This window comes from Delphinapterus leucas, chromosome 12 (assembly GCF_059928025.1).
Source record: "Delphinapterus leucas isolate spDelLeu-1000000601 "Yukka" chromosome 12, BTC_Dleu_Yukka2, whole genome shotgun sequence".
Taxonomy (NCBI): Eukaryota; Metazoa; Chordata; class Mammalia; order Artiodactyla; family Monodontidae; genus Delphinapterus; species Delphinapterus leucas.
The window spans coordinates 60,707,145-60,731,411 of record NC_143140.1 but is presented as its reverse complement, the minus strand read 5'-3'; the positions used below and the strand labels follow the sequence as shown (position 1 = coordinate 60,731,411).

At 39.4% G+C, this 24,267-nt stretch overlaps 1 protein-coding gene across 4 annotated transcripts in view; it reads right to left on the bottom strand.

The window, feature by feature from the left end:
- The window catches only part of NCOA7 (nuclear receptor coactivator 7), a 144,390-nt gene that overhangs the window by 59,629 nt on the left and 60,494 nt on the right, over positions 1-24,267 (bottom strand). For all 4 annotated transcript variants that reach the window (XM_089921981.1, XM_022555930.3, XM_022555938.2 and 1 more), the window contains exons 3-4: positions 17,995-18,215; positions 2,409-2,488 (exon numbers count right to left, since the gene is read on the bottom strand). In XM_089921981.1, the coding sequence (XP_089778107.1) occupies positions 2,409-2,488; positions 17,995-18,215 (301 nt within the window). The remainder of the gene's footprint in view (positions 1-2,408; positions 2,489-17,994; positions 18,216-24,267) is intronic.

Here is a 24,267-nt window from a genome sequence, read left to right as displayed (position 1 = left end):
ACTTACCACTCACTGCCCTTAAGTGTCAAAAACCCACCAACTAGGGCTTCCCTGGTGGCGCAGTGGTTGAGAGTCCGCCTGCCGATGCAGGGGACACGGGTTCGTGCCCCGGTCTGGGAGGATCCCACGTGCCACGGAGCGGCTGGGCCCGTGAGCCATGGCCGCTGAGCCTGCGCGTCCGGAGGCTGTGCTCCGCAACGGGAGAGGCCACAACAGTGAGAGGCCCGCGTACCGCCAAAAAAACCAAAAAAGCCCCCACCAACTAGATGAACTGTCTCAGGCTAACCAAGTTCATAATTACAGACTGCATTAAAATTACCTCAACGTATTTCTAGAACAAGACATAAATACGTATATTTTTTAAAAATCATTGAGAACTTAACCTATGCCCCTACCTTACCCTGAGCAAAATCACCTGTACTAAAGTGAAAAAACTTTTTTAAAATGTATTTTTTTCAAATATTATACATTTACATAACATATTCAAATCCGGGGGTTTTCAGGGTTTAGCGTCAGTATAAGACACAGATTGATAATACAGACCAGAGCCAGACTGCTGGACCTGAATTCCAAATCTGCCACTTGCCAGCTGTGTGATCTTGGGTCACTTGTTTAACTTCTCTGTACTTCAGTTTCTTCATCCAAATTGAGATACATAATTGTAATTTCTAATTCAAGAGCACTTACTTCATGGCAAGTGATCAATAAATTGGCTTCATACTTTTACACAAACATTTGAAGATACTATGTATAGGGGTTTCAGGAAAGGAGAAAAATTTTAACAATCTGCCGTTATTACACAAGGATAAGACATACATATGGAACCAAGTTACAGACCCTGGGAGGGATACTGGTATCAATACATGCTTGAAACTAAACAGAATGCTTGAACATCCACAGCTCTGGAGCAATGTAAGCAATCAGGTAAGGGGTTCCGGTCATGGTTCTCTAAACACGAAGTTATGGATCACCTTTTATTTCCGACGACAAGTACACAGAGTAACTTGCCAACTAAAACTAATCTCCATAACATAAATCAATCAGGTGGATAGATCTAAATTACTAATTTGATCACCTGTTTATATGAATTAATTTGGGGTTGATTTTTTTTACTCTCACTGCATTATTTAGTACATGCTATGTGAAGCATCTCCTAGCAAAGATACTTCTCATTTCCTTGGAGGGGCTCGTGAATCACACTGTAGGATACACACATGGATTTAGAATTAATATTGTTATTAATGATAAATAATCCAACACTTCCTCAGTATCTTCTAGGAGGTAAGGAACTGTGCTAGGTGTTATGGGGATCAACAATATATTGTAGACAGCGGTAATGTGAGATATATAATCACCCCCAAATCCTTTCTGGAAAGGACCAAGCCTATAAACCATAGAAAGATGCCTAGGGATGTTCACAGAGCCCTGAGCATGAAATGCTGGTGCCAGGGCTCTTCAGTGTGATGCTACAGAAGCTTGGAGAGGATTCACCATTCCAGAAGAAACGGCAGGCAGGGACAGGCCTTGCTGCTTGCCTTATATAGAGCCTGGCACGGCACACAGATAATGAGTAGAAAAGAAATAAACATGAGGAAAACACAGGGGCAATGCCAACAGCACTTAATTTCTTTCTAGAAGTCAGAGATCACTCTTCAGCAATGCTGGCTCAAAGTGAATTAAAACAGATCTATAACTGAGTGCCCACTTTACGCCAGGCCTAGGATAAGTAGACACAGCTCCTGGGCTCCAGGAGCTCATGGCGCAATGAGAGAGATGAGCACATTAACGTGGAAGTGCAGTAACGGACACATGCGATGCATTATTCATGTGCTGATTCAACCATATGGAGGCCTATACCCTGCAAGCACCAGAAACAGAGTGCTGACCAAAGAGGAATCTAGTCTCTCTCTGTGGGTATATGAATTAAGGCACAATCTAGATATAACAATCACACTAGTGAATCAATATTGTTAAACGGAGATAAACTATGTAAAGATTCCATGAGAGAGAAAAATGAAGGGATCTGGCCTAGACTTGCTGGATGGTCACGGAAAGGAAGATTGAACATGGAGAGTAATGGGAAGAAGATGTTAAGGCTAAGGTTCTGGCTTGTAGAAATGTATGGATGATGGAGCCACTGCTTCTTGAACAAAGACCAAGCACAGAGGTCTAAGTTAATGTCTGAGTAGACAGCTGAATCTTTGGTTTGGGAACTCAGAAAGCATGTCTGGGATGGAGACCTAAAATTGGTCGTCCTTGGCATATCAAACGGTAATTCAAGTAACAGGTATACCCAGGGAAAAAATAAGGAAGGAAGAGAAATGACTAAGGGGAAGGATGTGTCAGGGAGAAACATTATGTAAATCTAGTGGTATTAACAAACTTTCATTCTACCTGTTTATACTTACAGTGTATTCCATAGTACCCTGGGGCTTCTGAACCACCATCTTCTTTTCTTTTTTATCATGTGTTTTGTTTTGATTGTCATCTGAAGAATAAAATGTTTATAAGTGAATGATTTCATTTTCAGAAATTGAGGATAGGGTAATCTACAGTATATTAAAACCCACTTTCAAATTGACTTTGAAAAAAAAAGATTAAAAGAAAAGTGGACTAAATGTACAAATAGACCAAACTCATAAAAACATATTGTTCATCCATGTATACTTGAATAAATGATTAATGTTAACTGTGATCAAATAGTACAAATAACAATGAGGTTATGCTTTATAGTTATTCAGGTATTCGTTTAAATGATAATGTATAAAGACGAAGTTAAAGTAAAACTAGTACAGTCATGATATAAATGATGAATAATGATGCATAATGTAAATCAGTACAGCCCTTTTAGAAGGTGATTTGTCAATATGTAACAATAGCTATAAAAATGTTCGTTCTTTGACTCAGTAATCTTTCCCTTATTTATCCTAAGGAAAAATTCAAAAGAAGAAAAATGCTATGCACAGCATATGGTACTGCAGTATTATTTATAATGGTGAAAACTTGTAAAGACCTATATGTTCAACAACACATTAAGTTGGACCACAGAGTTTGCTATTTTTAAGGGTCAAACTGGTCAACCTGATAGTTTGGCAGCTACATATGATTCAACCCAATTGTTATGATTAAATGTATCAACCCAGACACTGGAAACCAGAGAGACATATAACAATGGATACAAATTAAGTGACAAAAAGTACCAAATTGAATTAACTATGAAAAGATGCTCTAACTTGTATGAGATCAGAAAAATGCAAATTAAGATGCAGCACCATTTTACATCTATTAGCATGGCAAAAATCAGAAAGCTGGATAATTCTAGTGTTGGCAAAGATGTGAACTGCTACTAGCGATGTAAACTGGTACAGCCATCCCAGCAAATTAAGCATATGTAGCCCATATGAGTCAGCAAACTAACCCACAGATATACATCCTCTCCCAGGAGATATCATGAAGTAACCTGCTGGAGGGTATACAGAACAACAGTATCTGTGGCAGCGGGGAACAGGAGGGTCAGCAAAATATATCTAATTACTGCCTAGAATCCCAGAGCATAACAAGCCCAAGTATACACTGCAACATGTTTACATCGAGAGAAACAGAATGAGATGTACAGAATGGTATCATTATGTATATTTTAAAAAGCTGTCCACAAAACAACTACACACATTTTTCAAGGCCACATCCAGACAAAAGCCTATACACATTGAACACAATAGAATGGAGTGGAGCGGGGAGAGAAATGGGAGTGGGGAATGAGGATAAAAAGGAACTCATGAATAAATAACGAAGGGCCCAGCTCTGACCAGTGATGACAAGCCATGCACTCTGAAGTGTGATTAACGCATCCCTCTACATCTGAGGTCCTACAACTCCCCATACCCACACGCAAACCAACAATATCATTTCAACTACACAACAAATGTGGGTGAACTGGATGAGAGCTGGAAGGTAACACAGAAATATGAAAATAGTTCATTCACATGGGATTTACTGACTTTTAAGTATTTCTTTTACATTATTTTAAATTAAGAACCAAGAAAAAGAATAAAAGACGCTGCTATTAGTATCCTTTTCTAGTCATTTGTAGAACCAGAGACACTCTGAAAAACCCCTCTGCTGTAAAAAGTGACCTCCCTTCTGTCAGGTGACCACATCTAAATTACTTCAGGAAGATGAGCCTGTACTGACTGTGGTTTCAGATCTCCAGATTCTGCAGATCAGGAGATTCCACACAGCCTACTGAAAAACTCAATCACAGTATTTTACAACTCTTATCATCTACCTGGTGTTCATTCTTGTTAATATCCCAGCTCCACTCTCTGTCCCACACTCCTGCCCTTCTCTTTGTCACCATAAACAGCTGTCCCTTTAGTTCCTCGTGCTTTCAGCACAGTCTCTTCATGTCCTTCTGTAGGTGTTTCCTATTTCTAGAACCTAAGCTGCTGTTTCCCATCTGTGGCAGCTACAGCCCATGTCCTTCCATAGGCTGTGCATAATCATCTCTGGTCCCAATGCGGGCACTGTTGTAAGCCACCAAATCATGAGTTTCCATACTGTTCAGCTGCCAAAGAAAGACAGGTGCTGGCTGAACCTTTCAGGATAAACTTAACTATGTACACCTGAATTAGTACAAAACTTACTTTCCTTTGGCACAAGTGAGTAGGCCAGAAAAATGGCAATCACAGTAGTATTATTAAAAGAAAACAAAAACCCGCCCCAGTCTAAGATTTTGAAATCCTTGAGGTAAAGACCGTAACGTACCCATCTTTGAGCATCCTGTGTTTTAATATGATATCCGTTATATATGCTTGCATGAACTTTCCAATATAGATCAATGAGCCTGACAAGTTTGATGGTGGGCAACATTTTCACTCATAGAGCATCACACCAGGAAAATCATCGGAACCAATCAAAGCCACAACCCGAACCCTAAGTTTTACAGTTGACTGAATACAGAAAGCAGAGAAGTAACTGGCACATTCTAAGGACCCAAATGTCTTCATATCAGTAACGCCCAAGGAAAGGCTTCATATTACTTCCTAAATATTTTCTTGCAGTAAGTTTTCAAGATGGCCGGCTGCTTGTCTCAATAAGCGAAGTCCTGGATACCTTATCTAGATGGATTCTGCAGCACATGGTCCACAAGGCACTGGGGAGAGTGGGGAATAGATCCGAGCCTCCTTGGAAACAGTTCCTTTGCTGTGCTTCAGGAGGGGACTCCACCTCCAGCACTTCAGGTGAGGACTCATGGCCATCCACAAGGATGGAATTCTCTCTCAATGACACCTGACACCTCTACTTGAAGCTTTAGGCCTCCTCAGGCCCTTTACACCTATCCAAATTCGGAACCTCCCCCTGCTTACAAAAACCTGAAGCAAATGATGTAAAAGTATCTACTGCCAGAGGAGAAAATTGGCCAGGTGATCCTCAGAAGCCATTCAGAACAAGGCAACTATACCTCCTATTTGCCCCCCCTTTGAAAAGTTTCAGAGCCAGTTTTCCCACCCAGTAAGAATGTAACTGGGACAAAATTGACCAAAACCCTAGAAGAATGAAACATAAGCCCTTTTGCCTAACCTGTCTCGTTTCTCATAAATCCTGGAGGGGCCGAAACAGGGAACGGGGAGAACCTGTGTTGACCTCAGGTGGACCTGGTGCCCTGCCCACAGCCCTGCTTCTTCCTCCCTTCCCAGCCCACAGGAGGGCCAGGGGTGTCCAGAAAACAAGGCTCTTGCCTCCTGCATCTGAGGAGATGCTAGATATGTTTACAGAAAGACTCTTCTCTCTCCATGTGTTGGGGCTAAAAGAAGGTGATGTTCAGGAGAATGTCCAGGGCCTGAAAAGGCACAAAAGTCGGATGTAAAGGAATCCTTTCACTAGGTGATCTGTGAAGTTGTGGAGCTTACAACTGCCAAGAGAATATCCGAGGTTTGAGAACAGAACCTAAGGAAGGCTTAGATTTGGGGGGCGGGAGCCGAAAAGAAGTGTGGCTGACTGGCAGGTGGGGAGGATTGAAAAGATAAGAAAATGAGTGTAATGTCACAAAGGCGTGGAAAAAAGTTAAAGGAAAGTTGTACTGACGCTGTCAAATGTTACCCTGAGGATGAGAGATGGAAACCTGGAAACAGGTGACTGGGAGGTCACAGAGGTCCTGAGATGAAAGTGGAGGGATCTCAAGACAGATGGTGTTAACCCTATCAGTAAAGTTATTTGCTAAAATGTAAGGAGGTGAAGACAGGACTGGGGGTTTAAGGGGTTGTGACATTTGGAAGAGTTATTGTGGCAAAGGTCAGGTTTTAATAAAATGAATACTGAAAAAAGCAACAAGAAGCAGCAGTAAGGGTTCCCCCAGGGGTGGGTCTCAACATCAGGGTGACAGACCATGCAAGAAATCAGCCAATCCCCTGCTGTCATGGCCACCTATGGGGTTAGGACACGCAAGCAGGGCAGCAAGAGCTCGAGGAGTGGTAAGTGAGGGGCACCGAGACGGGGTTAGGAGAATGACATGATGTGTTAGCTTCCTATTGCTACTGTAAGACGTTACCACAAATCTCGTGACTCCAAATAAAAAAAAGACACAAACGTACTATCTTACAGTTCTGTACGTTCCAAGTCTGACATGGGTCTCACTGGGCAAAATTCACAGCGTCAGCAGGCAGTTCTTTCCGGAGGCTATAGGGGAAGACCGGTTTCCTGGCCTGTTCACCTCAGAAGTAGCCCACGTTCCTCAACTCAAGGTCCCTCCGTCCATCTGCAAAGCCAGCAACACCAAGCCGTGTGCTCTCATGCTGCTGTTTCTCTAGCTCTCTTCTGCCACCCTCTTTCACTTTTCAGAATCCTCATGTTTATACTGGGCACCTGGATAATCCAGGATGCGCACCTCCTTCAGGTCAGCTGATTAGCAACCTTAATTCCATCTACAACCTTAATGCGCCTTTGCTGTGTAACCTGACAGGTTTTGGAAATTAGGACACGGATACCTTTTGGGGAGGCTGGGAGGGCATGAGGGCATTATTCTGCCTACCACAGGTGATGGAACAGGTTTATGGGAAAAGATAAGAGGTTCAGACCCAAAGAGGGGATTTTTGAGGATTCAAGTAGTGATCTCAGGTGTGAATGTGAGTGTGCTGGGGAGAAGGGGGATAGGGGAAGGTGGATGGAGGTGTTCAGGAATGCAGCTCTGGTTATATGTTTCAGTTCTGGAAAAATTCCAGCAAGAATGAGACAATATCAATGTCACTGAAACCAGAGCATCTGGCTCCTGGCACAGACCCCTGGGGACTGAGTGAAGTCAGGACAGTGGACATTATTATCCATTATTGTACTTGAAAACAGAAACAAAGAGATACCTGTGAATTCCCTGGATCTTGATTCCATAAGCTCTACATAGATAGAGGAAGGATAGAAAAGTCAGTGTGTAGCTTTGTTTTTTCTATTATCAACTATCTGAACAAGCACAAACAGAATGTTGAAAATTATCAGGTTTTCAAATTACATCAGAACCAATTTTTCTCTGGCCTTACATCAACCGGGTGTGTGTGCCCCTTCTTCCCTTACTCCTCTTGAACAATCAGTTCTCTCCCTTCCTTCCAGCTCTATCATAAGACCATCTGAATAGGTACACAAAGCTGAAAGCACAGGACCCACTACACACTTGTCTGAAGAGGAAGGACAGTTTCCATGGCATCCAAAAGATGTGGATTCAGAGAGCAATAATTGTCTATGTCTCTCTAGATCTAAGAAAAGGGTACCCTAATTTGTAAACAGGAAAACCTGTTTCCAATGACAGACATAGCCCTAAACTGGGAACAGATGTATTTGGTTATGGCAAACTGATGATATTAATCAAAGTCAGGTCATGTGCCATTTCCCTTATGTCACCCAACATTTTTCTGATTATTATTTGGTTTTGGGGTCAAAACAAGCTGGATTCACCGAACAACCCTCATAGCTGTGCAATGTTAAACAAGTCACTTGAAATCTTTGTGCCTCCGTTTCCTTATCTGTAAAATGGAGATCTCACAATGTTGTTCAAAAGATTAAATGAGATAATGGGCACAGTGTTTATCTCAGAGCCTGGCACAAAGTAAGTGTTTAACAAATGTAATTAATAATACTGCAGTCAACATAAGTAAACAGCAATTTGAACAGAGTAGGGTGTTAAAAGAATTATACCATAAGCAAAAGGTTTCATTCCAGAAATACAGGAGTGATATAGCATTAATGTGATAGATGATTATAAACTGCTTAAAGGAAAAAAACCATATCTGATCACTCTGATACATGTCAAAAATCACCTGATGAAATTAAATAGCCATTATTATATTTTTAAAAAGAATAAAATTTTTAAAAATCCAACTGTTAGAAAACTAAGAATAGGAGTGAATTTTCTTAACATGATGAAGAATGTTTAGTTACTCTTTGATATTAATGAGAAATATGCTTCTGAAAAAGCAATGAAACCCTAAAGGTTGTATACCAAAAGCAATTTCCCCATAAGAATGAAAACTAAATGACTTCATGACATCACTTCCAGGACTGCAGTGCCTGGTTAGTTACCTAAATGCAGCCTGAACTAACACACTAGTGAGGCCGCCACCCCAGCCTTACAGAAGGTTCCAGGGTATGCAGTGGGAGGGATACCCACAGGCACTGCACAAGCTCCACCCATTCTTTTTACTCCTGTTGTTCTATGAAGACAAGTGCCTGAGAGCACTTCCAGCAAAGCTTCTAAGACTTCTGGGCATAGTATCTCCCAGTCCACTAAATTACAACAGAGGCTAACCTAATGTGAGGCAAGGCTAAACCGCAAGTACTCAAGGTCATAAAAATAAACTCTGCAGTGGAGATGAAAGCAGAAACACTTCAAACATAAGGAGACAGCTTGGAAATCCCGAGGAGGAAGAGGGAACCCCTGCCCTTTATTGGAGGCCACCTTTTAGAGCCCTGAAAGGCAACATGTGTGCAGAATGGACTCCATGTGCCCATGTGTTCCCCAATGGTCTCTAGAATTAAGCACTATTCTAAACCCTCCTAAAGCAGGCCTGAGTAAACAGATGGATTCTTATAGCAGAAACCAAAAGCAAATATAAAAACACTAACCAAAATAGATACAGGAATTCCTACTATCATAGTTTATACTCAACTTTGTTCTGGAATCTCTAGTCATAAAAAAGTTTTAAATACTGAAAAGAAAGAAATGAAAATTTGATTATTAGCAGATGAATTATCTACCTCAAAAGCCAACATCATAAAAACATCCAGAAATCATAAAATTGTTCAGTAAGGTGACCAGATGTAGCAATCTTTTATACTTGTGATAAAAACTATTTGGAAAAGTTCCAGCATAATGGTATCAAACTAGAAAATATCTAAGAATAAATACAGCAAGATAATGGCAAAAGATATATAAAAAAAGTTTTAAAGGTTCTCTGAAGAATATAAATGGAAGCTTGAATACAGGGTGGTGCATATAATGTTCCTAAATAGGAAACATCATTCTTGTGAATATTTCACTTTCTCTTCAAATTAATTTTTAAATTATACGCGATTTAGGTCAAAAATTAAAAAACATGTCAAACTGTTAACCAGGCATAAATATATAAGACTAGAAGCTAAATACATTAAGACTATCCAAAATTATTTTTGAAAGAGAAATACAGTTAAATACAGAAATACAGTTAAAATACAGTTGAATGAAAGAAGAAAATACCAATCACCCATTTTACCCCCATTCAGAGAGAAACAATGTTTGCATTCTGGTAAATATACTTCCAACAGCTCTCCTTCTTTTACACACAGATGGAATTGTAGTCTATACACTATTGTCAACCTGCTTTTCTACTGTAACAATATTTTGTGAAAATTTCCCACGGCATTAACTGTTTTTCTTCATCATTAAAAAACGGTGGGAATTCCCTGGTGGTCCAGTGGTTAAGAATCTGCCTTTCAATGCAGGGGACGCGCTTTTGATCCCTCCTCGGGGAACTAAGATCCCACATGCCGTGTAGCAACTAAGCCTGCGCACTCTGGAGCCCGCGCGCCACAACTAGAGAGCCCACATGCCGCAACTAAGATTCAATGCAGCCAAATAAATAAATATTAATAAGTAATTATGTTAAAAAAAATATTGAAAACAAAAAAACGGCACATAGTATTCCATTTAAAGTTATTTATGTTATTTTAATTTTTCCACTATTTTAAACATGCAATGATAGTCGCTGTGGTCAAATCCACTACGCTCATGATCATTTCCTTAGGGTAAGCTTCTGCAAACAGAATTGTTGGGGAAAAGGGTGTGCAAAAGTAAAAGCTCTTGATAAAAATGGCCAAACTGCCTTTCAAAAAGATCCGACCACATTCCTCCTATCAGTGTTTTTCCCTTGCACTCTCCCCAGTTCACTTCTAATTTGATTTTTCAAAATCACTAACCCTATTTAGTCTAATCTGTTGTCCTTCCCTTGGCCCCAACCACATTTGAGTGTTTCTCTGAAAGTGAGATTTCTCATAATACAAATGTGATATCACATGACGGACTGAGCAGCAAACAAGATTTGCAAGATGCAGACCACTATAGTCATAAGAGGACTAGACTTTCAGCTGGAACAAATACAGCAGGTTCTGTCAAACACAGCTGCTTCACTTAGTGACTAGAATGGATTACAATATACTGTGTTAATGGAAGGGCTGGAGCTGTGAGGAAAAGGAAAGAGGGTCCCTTGAGTGAAACCCAGCCAGTTAGCAGGGCCTGGGGGGTGTGGGAATGGGGAGACGTTGGTCAGAGTACAAACATCCAGCGATAAGACGAATAGGTTCTGAGGATCTAATGAACAGCATGGTGATCATAGTTAAATACTGTATGCTATACTTAAAACTTGTTAAGAGAGCACCTCTTAAATGTTCTTACCACATAAAAGAAATGGTAATTATGTGACCAGATGAAGGTGTTAGTGAATGCTAGGGTGGTAATCATTTTGCAATATATCTATGTATCAAATTAACACATTGTATACATTAACCTTACTCAATTTTATGTCAATTATATCTCAGTAAAGCTAGAAAAAAGAACTATGATGCTTTTTTATATTCCTACTTATAGTCATGTTTACAATCATTATTATGTATTTTTAATTTTATGTTTTATTAGTTGCAATGCTAACCTAACCAATTCTTTTATAAAATGACTTTTTAAGGACTTCCCTGGTTAAGAATGAGCTTGCCAATGCAGGGGACATGGGTTCCATCCCTGGCCTGGGAAGATCCTACATGCCTTGGAGCAACTAAGCCTGTGTGCCACAACTACTGAAGTCCGCGCACTCTAGGGCCCACATGTCGCAACTACTGAGCCCGCATGCTGCAACTACTGAAGCCCACACACCTAGAGCCGCAATCCACAAGAGAAGCCACTGCAATGAGAAGCCCTTGCACCGCAACGAAGAGTAGCCCCTGCTCACCACAACTAGAGAAAGGCCGCACGCAGCAAGAAGACCCAATACAGCCAAAAATAATAAATAAATAAATAAATAAATGACTTTTTCATTCTTGAGGACATTTTGACATGTGTCTCAGAAAAAAACATCACTCCCTCTCAGTAACTTTATTTTAAGAAAGGTATGATACAAAAGGTATGTTTCCTAAAACCTTAGTATGTCTGAGGCTGTCCTGTTGTCTTTGAGTCTGAAAAACAACTTTTACTTCACAATTCTGAAGGAGATTTAATTCCCCTGGTGTTCGCTGCTGTGGAGAAGTCTGTGCCTCTCTTCTCTGCTCCTTTGTAGGGAACATTTTGTTTTGTGGTTTTTTTTCTTTTTGCCTGTTTGTTTTTTTGTTTGTTTTTACCATTTATCCATAACCTGTAAACATTTGCCACATTTAAGTGCAGAGTTTTCCCCTTAATTTTGCTTAAATATGATGAGCTGTTCTGATTTTAGAAGTCAGGTACGAGTTTCAGCTCATGAAAGCGTTCTTCTTATCTTACACTATGTCTGATTACTGCTTCTATTCCCATTGTTCTGACCTCCTCACCAAGAACACCTTTGATTCCTAGGTCCTTCACTTACGCCTCCCACATTTGTCATCTTCTCTCTTAACGCTTGCATTCTTTCTGTGAGGATCCTTTGCATTCTGGGGGCACTTGTCAGATTGGACCTGTTCACCACCTAGGCTTTCATGGTATGACTTCACTTTAAACATTAGTCTGACTTCCTTGATGGCCCCAAGAAGCACAAGCCTAATTATTTCCATCCTAATAATTTCGATTTATTTTATACCCAAGTCCCTGAAGTCTTTATACACTGCTTGATTAAAAAAATATATGAATAAGGTTCTTAATATCCTCTTTCCACATCAAAGTCAATTTTTTTGTTTGTTTGTTTTTGTTTTTGTTTTTTGCGGTACGCGGGCCTCTCACTGTTGCGGCCTCTCCCGTTGTGGAGCACAGGCTCCGGACGCGCAGGCTCAGCGGCCATGGCTCACGGGCCCGGCCGCTCCATGGCATGAGGGATCCTCCCGGACCGGGGCACGAACCCGCATCCCCTGCATCGGCAGGCGGACCCTCAACCACTGCGCCACCAGGGAAGCCCCAGAGTCCATTTTAAGCCTTTGATTTGAGCTCTAAAGCACTAGAATGATCATTACTTTTGAACAGAAGAGTCATGCTATTGTATGTTTGTGGTTTGACCTACTTTTATGTTTAGGAATTAGTTTATCAGAATAGCACATCTTTGGCTTCCTGAACTTGCTAAGTGAAACAAAGATAAGCAACAGATAGGAAATCTTCACACATGTGGTTAAAAAATACCCTAAGGGCTTCCCTGGTGGCGCAGTGGTTGAGAGTCCCCCTGCCGGTCCAGGGGACACGGGTTCGTGCCCTGGTCCGGGAAGATCCCACATGCCGCGGAGCGGCTGGGCCCGTGAGCCATGGCCGCTGAGCCTGCGCGTCCGGAGCCTGCGCTCCACAACGGCAGAGGCCACAACAGTGAGAGACCCACGTACCAAAAAAAAAAAAAAAAAAAAAATACCCTAAGAAAAAGTAATCTGTATGAGGAAAAGTGTCAGGGTTGCCATCATGAGAAGTAATTCAATAGTTGGTTACTTTCATCCTGTAGCAAACCCCAAAAATGTTTAACAAAGGAAAAGTGGAGAATTTCATTTATTTTACTCTTGTTAAGTTCCTTTTGAACTCAGGAGGGAAAACTATGATGTGAAATGATTTAGACACTGCAGATTTATTATTGAAAAGCTAAATTCATTCTTTACACTGCAGAGGTTTTCTCTAAATAAATCTTTATTGCAATAACCACAAAACTGACCAAACTCTTACCTAAGTGCTTTCTGTTTGTTAAAATAACCTCCCAATTCTCTTACAATAACTACTTTCCTACCCAGGATTCTTAGTATTAACCTTTTATATTAAAACACTACAAAAACATAGTGATATATTTAATTCCAATTTAGGCTTGTCTCCTGTATTTATAAAATTTCTCTATCTCTTTCAGGTCTTACATCTATATATCTGTGTTTCAGTTAAAGAATTTCCCACTGAGACATTATCCACATTTGTAAAATTCCCATTCCTATCTCCACTTCCATAGAAGCAAAGATGTGTACTATTCTCAGATTAAGGAATAATGTATTCCTTTAATGTAAGAGAATTTTGAGATATAATTCATGCAACTTAATATATTTTGATATTGTAATATGGACCAAACATCTTTTGAAACATATGTAAACATTCCTACTACTTGTGTCAAACTTAACTATAACTTAATAGCTAATTTTGAAAAATATATTAACATTGTTAAAATAGAAAATTATAAAAATATATTGTTATCAAACAATTCCTTAAGGGTTTATATAAATAAATAGAATAAGTGAATAAGGAGCCCTATATATCAGTAATACAAGTGCAAGCATAGAAGGGTTGAGTTCACTTATGTTAGAAGCTTTTGCATGGATGCTTACCGTGTGCCCCGTGCTGCAATAGGTGCTAGATCTAGATTTATCTGATGCCATCTGCCTCGATGTAATTAATCCACTTCCTTTCTCCTACTTCCCCTCTCAAAAACAAAGCACTTTTGGAATTGGCACCATTTTGTTACAAGGCAATTCTAGTGACTCAGTCTTTCCATAACATCTTTTATCAGTATCTTAGCTGTAGTGTTCTCCAAAGTGGTAGGAGAGAGTAATGAATTACTACCCAAGGCTTACATGAGGCACAGATAAATCTAATTTAATAAGTAAAAAACATTATTTTGTCTAAATATGCTTCCTGAAATCAGGTAGGTAATGTTACAGAAGTGGAAATAGATACCTACAGAAAGTAATCACTTTCTTTTATATTGATGATAGAACTTTACTTTTGTCTAATGTTCTTTTTCTAAAGCCCTTGGGTTTGCTCTATTACATTATTCAGTTCTCTATAATTTTCTGATTAATATTAAAAATAAATTTAAACTGTGTAATGTGCAAGAACATAAAGAGAACACTCCTTTGCAATTTCTGCACCCAGAGGAAACAATAATCAACATATTGTTGTAGATCCTTCCAGTCTGTTTTTCTATAAGTTATCATTTATCATCCATTAACTTTTTATTTATTTATTTATTTATTTTTGGCTGTGTTGGGTCTTTGTTCCTGCACGCGGGCTTTCTCTAGCTGTGGCGAGCAGGGGCTACTCCTCTTTGCGGTGCATGGGCTTCTCATTGCAGAGGCTTCTCTTGTTGTGGAGCACGGGCTCTAGGTGTGCGGGCTTCAGTACTTGTGGCTCGCAGGCTCAGTAATTGTGTCTTGTGGGCTCTAGAGCGCAGGCTCAGTAGTTGTGGCGCACGGGCTTAGTTGCTCCGAGGCATGTGGGATCTTCCTGGACCAGGGCTCGAACCCATGTCCCCTGCATTGGCAGGCGGATTCTTTACCACTGCGCCACCAGGCAAGTCCCTCCATTAACTTTTTGTTTTGACTTTCTGTGCGTTCCCTGGATTACTTCTTTTACACATATTTACCTCACACCTTTAAGTAGCAATTTCCAGGCCTTTCACCTAACTAAAATCCAGGTCCCTCTAGACAAATCCATTTGGTACCTCTAAAATACCTCCAAACACAAATTCATTATTTTCCTTCTTTCTTCTTGAGTTTTCCAGTTTGTCAGTTCTTGACGCTGTTCTTTTTCTCCCTCACACACTACATTGGTCACCAAATACTGCTGTTTCTATGAGCAAAATCTCTCCTTAGGGTGCTGTTTCTCTTCTGCCCCAGTCTCCAACCTGCCTTCAGGCTCACTTCCATCCATTGTCCTTAGATTTATCCTCTTAAAACAGACAGTTAATGGAGTTCCCCCAGCGGCTTCCCACTGATACAGGATAAAGTCCAAATCCTTAATGTGGCTGACAAGATCCTCCCATTTTAGCATCTCTCCTCCCCAGACTAGAGCCACCAAAAGAACTTGGACTAGAATTACTTTTGACTTGAGGTCTAATACTCCACCTAGTGGTATGGGACAACATTCTGGGATGGGAATCTAGGAAATATGCCACGTCAGCCCTATGAGATCAAGCAAACCTGCCAACACAGCTGTCTGTCAGCTAGAGTCAAATGCGAAAAGGGACAAGCAACCCTGGGACTCAATGGCCCACCTAGTAGTTTTCTATAAGCACTGGATTCTCCTAAGAAAATGCCTCAAACCTCCAAACCGTTGTTATCATTGCCATTCTTGAGAGAAAATGAAAAGCTACAATGGCATCTCTTTACTTAACTGTCACCAAATAAAATCACAGGATAATTCTGACTCAACTATTGTAATGTTGCCTATATCCTTCCAGAATTTTCATGAAACTCAAACGAATCACAGTATTCATTCATCTATGTACATGTCACCCACTCAATGCACATTTAAAGAGCACCTGTAATGCAGATACTACACAAAGCTAATAATACAGGGTCCAGCCTGTAAACAGGAGAGCAGATAAATAAATCCACGATGACAATGCAGAAGGGAAGTCTAACCTGTCTAGGGACAGGGAGGGCTTCCTGGAAGAAAAGATGACTGAGGGGATTTGGTGAAGTCTAGGAAGAGTTAGTTAGGTAAAGAGCAGAGTGAAGGGTATTGTTTCACATTCAAAGTGTTACACATGCAACAGAGCGCAGCACGTTAAAAAGCTATCCCAAAGCAGCATCTGCAGTTAGGGCAGCATCATGAAAAAAGAAATCTCAATGGAGAGGACTCTATCAACCTCCTTCAGGGAAACCCTACAGAGCAAAATGTCTCCATTTAAAAATACTTCTTAAGCAGCAGCATTTAAAGTAGCATGAGAAAAGACAGTATTTTAAACTGTACAACTGTAAAAACCACACATTTTCAAATGTCGTTCAAATGTATACACTGTAAAAGATGTGAAATGCAATTTTCCTTACTCCTCTTTCCCTTTTAGGGATAATACTCAACACTTAAAATTTTAAGAGGAAGTTTAGTAATCACACAGAAGTCTCTTTCTATAGGTTGACAGTTACAGCTTTTTAAAATGCTGAATGGCTTCAGATTAAAAGCATCCATGAAGCTATGTAATATATGACATAATCACGGGAACCCACTGGAATACTACAAAGCACAGGCTTTCCACTGCAGATACCTCATCTGCCTCTGTTGGAGCAATGTCAGCAAAACCTCATTTATAACCATCCCAATGGCAGCCCACCTTTATCTTTGATGAGCACTAGTAGAGAGTTATATTAACACAGAGACGAGATCTGTCCCCCGGTAACTTTGGCATCAACTGGGACCAAGTTTGGGACCCTGTGGACCAAGTGCCTGCCACCAGCCCAGGTTTCATATACTGGACTGCAGTTTGTTCTCAGAGACCTCAGTCTTCTGTCTCTGAGCCTAGCAATCTCAAGTACACTGTAACCCATGTGCCACATCAAGTTTCATCTCCTGGTTCCCTTTCTTTGCACTCTTTTTTTTTTTTTTTTGGCTGCATTGGGTCTTCGTTGCTGCGAGTGGGGGCTATTCTTCGTTGTGGTGCGCAACCTTCTCATTATGGTGGCTTCTCTTGTTGTGGAGCATGGGCTCTAGGTACACAGGCTTCAGTAGTTGTGGCCCACGCGCTCAGTAGTTGTGGCTTGTGGGCTCTAGAGCACAGGCTCAGTAGTTGTGGTGCATGGGCTTAGTTGCTCCGCGGCATGTGGGATCCTCCTGGACCAGGGTTTGAACCCACGTTCCCTGCACTGGCAGGCGGATTCTTAACCACTGCACCACCAGGGAAGTCCCTTTGCATTCTCTTTTGAACATACTCCAGGCCTGCATGTGATAGGAGCAGTAGGTATGAGATGGATGGTAAAGTAAAGCAGGATCATCACCTCCATCGTGCTAGACAAGCAACCTGTGCTAATGCAGCTTTAGATGCAATGACTATCCTCAGAAACTACATGATATTGTGGACTCATTTTAAGATTCCCCTCAGCTACAACTCTCAAGTCATCATCATCGTGGTCTTTTTTTGTTTAACCAATGGATGCTAGGCCATTTCTTCTCCATCTCCTATTGCCTAGGAAACAGTGCAGGCATTTCTATCAACATTTTTATGGACATGTCTATATTAAGAAAAATATTTCTCATACAAGAAAAGTGACCATTCATTTAATAAATATTTATGAGCAGACACAATGTGCTAGACACTGTGTTAGATGTTGGGAACATAAAATTAAACAAGACACACCAACATTATTCAGTTGTCATTCCCTTTAAACAAGATTATATATATATTTTATATATATATATCTTTACAAAATATTTATATATATTTATATAAATATAAATTATTATATAATTGTCATTCCCTTTACACATTATATATTATATATATACACACACACACATAGTAGCTGCTCAATAAACTGTTACTATTATTATTATATATTATGACCAGTTACAAATTATTTTTTAAAAACTATTACAGATTTTTTAAATGAAAATACTGCAAAGTTGCCACCAATACTCACCAATACTATAATATCTCTTTAGTTCTGTACGCCTGATCTCCTTTAACTGATTACTTTTTCTCTTTTTTTTCTCATCAGTAATATATTCCTCTTCCACAGCAATGTTGCACATGTCTTGTTCTAAAATGACTGTACTAGCATCTTCTTTTCCAGAATGAGTCCTTGTAGCCATAGCTGAGGCTGTCTCTGCATTTTGTTTGGCTTGCTTTTTCTTTTTCAATCTAGGGATGAGAAAAAAAAAAGGAAAAACATTGGAGAAATAATTTGCTAAGAGAAATCATATTAATTTCATGCTACTGGTCTTTGAGAAACTAATTAACTGATATTGAAAAGTCTTTATATTACTGTTAATTACACTTTCCTGTTATTTTTTCTTTTTTAATCACTTAAAAATTCTTATGTGGAGATCTGTGGCCTTTCCTCAATTTTATCTCCTCCATACTTATGTCTCAAAAAAAATCACTGGGAAATGCTTTAGACCTGAGGAAACACTAGATTCTTCTATAGGCTATAAAATGTTGGGTATTTTTAATCAAGATATGCAGCTACCCTACTACAATGCCATGTTTAGTGTGTTACATTTTTTAAAAAAGTGTTTCTGGTTTCAAGGGTACCTTTGGACTGATGGGCAAGCACATTTATAAAAACAAATCCTTTATAATTGGCTCACACACTGAGTAGAAAGGTTTGGCAAGGTATGAACTGGTTCAGGTCTGAGTAATTCCTTTCCTTTACACATGATAGTAGTAGTGAAGAAAGAGCTGCATTTCCTGAGATAGAAAATGCCACAATGAAACATATAGTCGTTATGATTACTAATAGCTGACTGATACATTAGTTAACATATTTGATGTTTTCAAGTCTTCATTCCTAAGTCAAAGACGTATAACAGAAGTTTATAATAATTCACTGAAATCCAGTAACTCAAAATATTTTCCAGTTGATGTATCACTCTGGTTAACTGGCGTGTCACTCTGTACTCACTAGTCCTTCGTAAGAATGTTTTTACCACCCCAGAATGTAAAGAATAAGGGCCTTGGCCTCTGCTATATGTGGCAGTCTGGTCATATATAAACATTTTTAAAATTAGGACCATTTTCCCCCCTTCTATCTAGGCACAGTTGGCTTCCTCACACACATGTCTATTTCCTTTGCTCTCTTGAGCATCTATACAATTTGATGCTGGGCAATGGATGAAATGTTTTGGGAGAAAAAGGAGATAACTGTAGGATCAAACAGGGACTAAGGTTTGATTTTATGCTGATTTGCTCTGTAATGTTGGAAAAATTAACAGTCTAAAGAGGTCCCTCACTGAGGCTTAGCTATCTAATGGGGTCTTTTATTAGGATCAATTGAAAAAATATGTATCAACAGTAAAATACAAACCAACAGAAACAGGAGAATATACCCAAATGCAATCATAGAACTATATAGAACGCGAGAACTAAGCATGGTACAGCTCATGCTTAGTTCAAAAAGTTCATGTTATAGTTCAAAAACTCAGCTTTTGAGATAAAGGTACCATACCATGTTCTAACAAAACATTTCAACTAAGCTGTTATTCACTGAGCAGCTAAGTTCTTATATTTTCATTAGCTAATAAATGAGTATATGGCCTAGGAGAAAGGAGAGCTGGAAAAAAGTCATAAATGAATATATTGCCCATCTCTTAGCTTAGCTCTCTCTTTAGGTTTACTTGTTAAAAAAAACAAATAAGAACACAAACTAAACAAAATTGGAAATTCATAAAAAGGAAGTATATCCAGGAAGCATGTTTTTATTTTCTATCCTCAGATTTTAAACTGTTTTTTTCTGGTAAAAGAGTAGGTGGCTCTTTGCAAAGGTGTGTCAGATAATGCTCCTAATAAAACAATTTCTCTCTCGATCAAGATTTCTGTATGAGGCTGAAATTAATATGCAGTAACCTGGATATCACACAGAGATCAGCTCTTTGCTTAGGGAGGTCTATGCAAAGAGCTGATCTCTGTATCCAGAAGGACATGCTGATCTTGTTCTGATATACTGGTTTAACAAAAACATGCTTGAGGTGAACGTTACTGCCCACTTCCCAAAATGATTCCTTCCAGGGAGGAGAGAAAAGAGACTTCAAAAATTAGTTCTATGCAGACTGAGATATGTTGCTGCTTCTTAATCTCCTGAATTTTTCTACTGTAAGTTAATTTAAATGTCCTTATTTCACTGTTCCCACTATAATTAAATTCACTCAGATCTAGGGCACATGTTTTGATGAACAGCAGCACTGTCGGAGACATCTCGTTAGAGGCTGATTTTCACACGCGGAAATAACAAAATGGGATACATTGTTTCACTCATTTCCCCCCCTTTCCACACAGACCATTATTGTCAACCCATATAGCCAAACATAGTTGTTATTTCAGAAAGGAGAAAAAAAAAAGCTAGATAATAGCAATACCAAACTTGTTTAACAGAAGACAGAGTACAATTTAACACTTCAGTAATTTTACAATCAGCTACATCTTTTGTTTTGACTAGAGAACTCATGAGAATTTGTTTCTCTGGAGGTTATCAATATGAGGGGAACATTCTGATCTTGTAACTGGAAATCAGATGTGAGTTCTGGAAGCCCACTGTAAAATCCTTCCCCAAAGCATGGAAATACATTGTTAATACTTTTCTAAGGGGGGATAACTGCCAATCTGATAAATGTGGTATAGTTAATGCTCTTCAAACATTCCTTTTTAGGGATTTTATCTTTAAAGCCTTCCCTTTTTTTTTTTTTTTTTTTTTTTTTTTTTTGCGGTACGCGGGCCTCTCACCGTCGCGGCTTCTCCCATTGCGGAGCACAGGCTCCGTACGAGCAGGCTCAGCGGCCATGGCTCACGGGCCCAGCCGCTCCGTGTCATGTGGTATCCTCCCAGACCGGGGCACGAACCCGTGTCCCCTGCATCGGCAGGCGGACTCTCAACCACTGCGCCACCAGGGAAGCCCAAGCCTTCCCTTTTGTTCTTCGAATCAGTATCATTCTAAGACATTCTCACAAAAGGATTTTATTACTAAATTAAGATAACTGGAAACAAAAAGTTACATAAGAAAATAAACTCCCTTTATTTCACCAAAACTTTTTTAATGGCCCCAAATGTACACATTTATATGGTGGACTAAAAAAATTACCTGGGGCTTCCCTGGTGGCACAGTGGTTAAGAACCCACCTGCCAATGCAGGGGACATGGGTTTGAGCCCTGGTACGGGAAGATCCCACATGCTGCGGAGCAACAAAGCCCGTGCGCCACAACTACTGAGCCTGCGCTCTAGAGTCTGCAAGCCACAACTACTGAGTCCACGTGCCACAACTACTGAAGCCCGCACACCTAGAGCCCGTGCTCCACAACAAGAGAAGCCACCGCAGTGAGAAGCCTGCGCATCACAACGAAGAGTAGCCCCCGCTCGCCGCAACTAGAGAAAGCCCGCACAGAGCAACAAAGACCCAATGCAACCAAAATTAATTAATTGAAAAAAAATTACCTGGCAAGTCATCTTAAACAGATGAGTGATTGAAAATGGTGAGACATATTTAACATTTGATTGCTGTGAATCCAAAAAAAACCCCAAAAAACCAAAAAACTAAAAAACAAAAAACGTTTTGTGATGCTCATTTGTCTTTTTAAAAAATAGATCACAATTTCATAAAACAAGTGTTTATTACACAATCTCCTCTCACTACTGTAACCAAGCCCTGTCAATTCTATTTCCTAAATCTCTCCCTCTCAAATACACCTCTTTTTCTTGGTCTCTGATCCCATGGAATGATTTCAGGCTTTCATCATCTCTCTGACTGAACTATTTTTTTACAATATAATTTATTGTTCTTTGTTTTATTATGAAAATAATATGTGTTCATACTAGGAAATTTTGAAAATGCAGAAAAATAAAAATAACACTTAAATCAAATGAAATGCTAACACTAAGAGGCAATCACTGTTTGGGGGAGAAAATGTAAAGGTAGGGGCAATTACACTAGTCAGACCTTCCCCAAGAGCAGAAGAATGAGGCAGTGTGGCTCACCATCATGATTCTGAGCTTCTTATACGTGCCTTTCCATAAAGGATATTAAAGGACTATATAAGATAAACAAGGACCTACTGTATTGTACAGAGTATAGTTATACTCAATATCTTGTAATAACCTATAATGGAAAAAATCTGGAAAAGAATATATAAGTATGTATGTACGTATAACTGAATCTGTTGTACACTTGAAACACAACATTGTAAATTAACAATACTCCAATTTTAAAAAAAGGAATACTAAAGGACTTATTTTGGAATCTCTTGGCTCTTTTTACATTAAAATTGTGTGCACTTGTAAGACACATGCACACCTCACTTTTTCCCCTACTCGTATCCTAATCCAGAGATAGCAGACTACAGAAATAAATAACGTGATACTGCTAAAGAAAGCATTTTTTAGTAGCTCAATGAAAACTGTTTTCCTATGAAGCTTTTTCCTTTACTAAAGGAAATAAGTTTAGAGCACTGGCGGCCATCAAAGCCAAGGGCCTGGAGCAAGTTCCTTTCTTTGTCTCTGCAGAGGTCTTCCCTGTTGCTTGCTGACCGCCAGTGGAATGTAACACAAAAAGGCACCAAATGCAGAGAGGAGGTTTTCATTAGCACTAGAGTGAAAGCTTCATGAGGGCAGGGAATTGTTTAGGTTCTGTTAATGCCATAGTCCCAGGGCCTGTGCATGGTACACATTAGCTATTCAATAAATACTTCTTGAAAAAATAAATAGATAAATGAGGTTACGTTCTGATTTGTTTGAGATCTGCTCTCCTACAAACATGCCATTTCACAGCTTTCTTTGATTAGCAACATGTTCTCAAAAATAAACTCTCATCTCCTTATCTAGATACTTAAAAAGAAAATATATTAGCCACATATAATTAAAAATATATTAAACTATAGACTTCTTTCATTAATATTAACTTAGTGGCTCTCTATGACTCTTTCCTTAATTCCATAATTTGAGGTCCATGTGTTTCTATAAAAAGTGCCATAGACATAAATATCTAGCACAGCACTGTCTAATATGGTAGCCACTAACTAGCCACCTGTGGTTATTAAATGTAATAAAAATTAAATAAAAATTTTAAATTCAGTTCTTCAGTTACAAGAGTCATATTTTAAGAACTCAATAGATGCATGTGCTAGTGGGTACTGTATTGAACAACACATGTATAGAACACTTCTGTCATCAGACAGTACTGGACAGTGCTGACCTAGAGCTGACTCAACAGAGAGCCCTATTAGCAAGAGACTAGAGGAAAGACTGAAGACAGAAATCGTTTCATATTTAAAGCTTATTGAGTATGTGCATAGAATACGTCTACAAGGGTATAACAAAAAATTTGTAAAGTGAGTTTCCAGCTAAAGAAAGGTAGTAGCTGTGGGGAAAGAGAGAGTAAGAAAAATTACTTTCTGCTTCTCTTTTATATATTTTGGATCTTAAACCATGTACAACATCTAGTCCCCCCCCCCAAAATTTTTTTAAGTATTTAGTCTTTGAAGTCTCCTTCCTACAATAATTTAACACATATATTGTCACATTTTTAAAATTGAGCTTTACTTTTTAAAAAAGATTATTACGAAAAGTTTGAAAGAGCTTTCTTCTAACAGCAACTACTATTGAGTTGACTAATGAACCAGGCACTGTGTTATGTACTTTATAAATATTATCCTATCCTCACAAAAGGCCAAGGAGGTAGGCAATCTTATCTTACAGATAAGAAATGGAAGGCTGAGAAAAATTAGGGCCACTTTGCAAGGTCACAGTGCTTGGTTAAGTTGTGGAACAGGAATTCACAATGGCCACAGGGCCTCCAGGATCTCTCCTAAAGGTGTTATGGCATATATATACTTTGACTTTAAAATAAAATCCACTGGACTTTGGAAATTCTCTGAACTATTTGAGGGAGAATGGTTTGGCAACCTGGTAGGCTTCAATGGAGAACATGCTCACAGGAAGGAAAGAGGTTCTGGGCTTGGCTGTCTGACAATCAGTTGTGACCTTCTTTGGAAATAAGATAAACTCTCCAGGACTTCTAAGGTAAACAAAAGCAAGAGGCTGACATGATTTTCAAGGTCCTGTCTGCCTCTAAGTTGGCTGAGCTTAGGAAATGTGCTAAAGCTATTTTTGAGGTTAAAAAAAAAAACCTTTTAAATCCAAACTAAACCTTCCTAAGGGAGCACTTTCCTGTGCTCCCTCGCATCTGATTATATCTTCCACTGCAGAGCT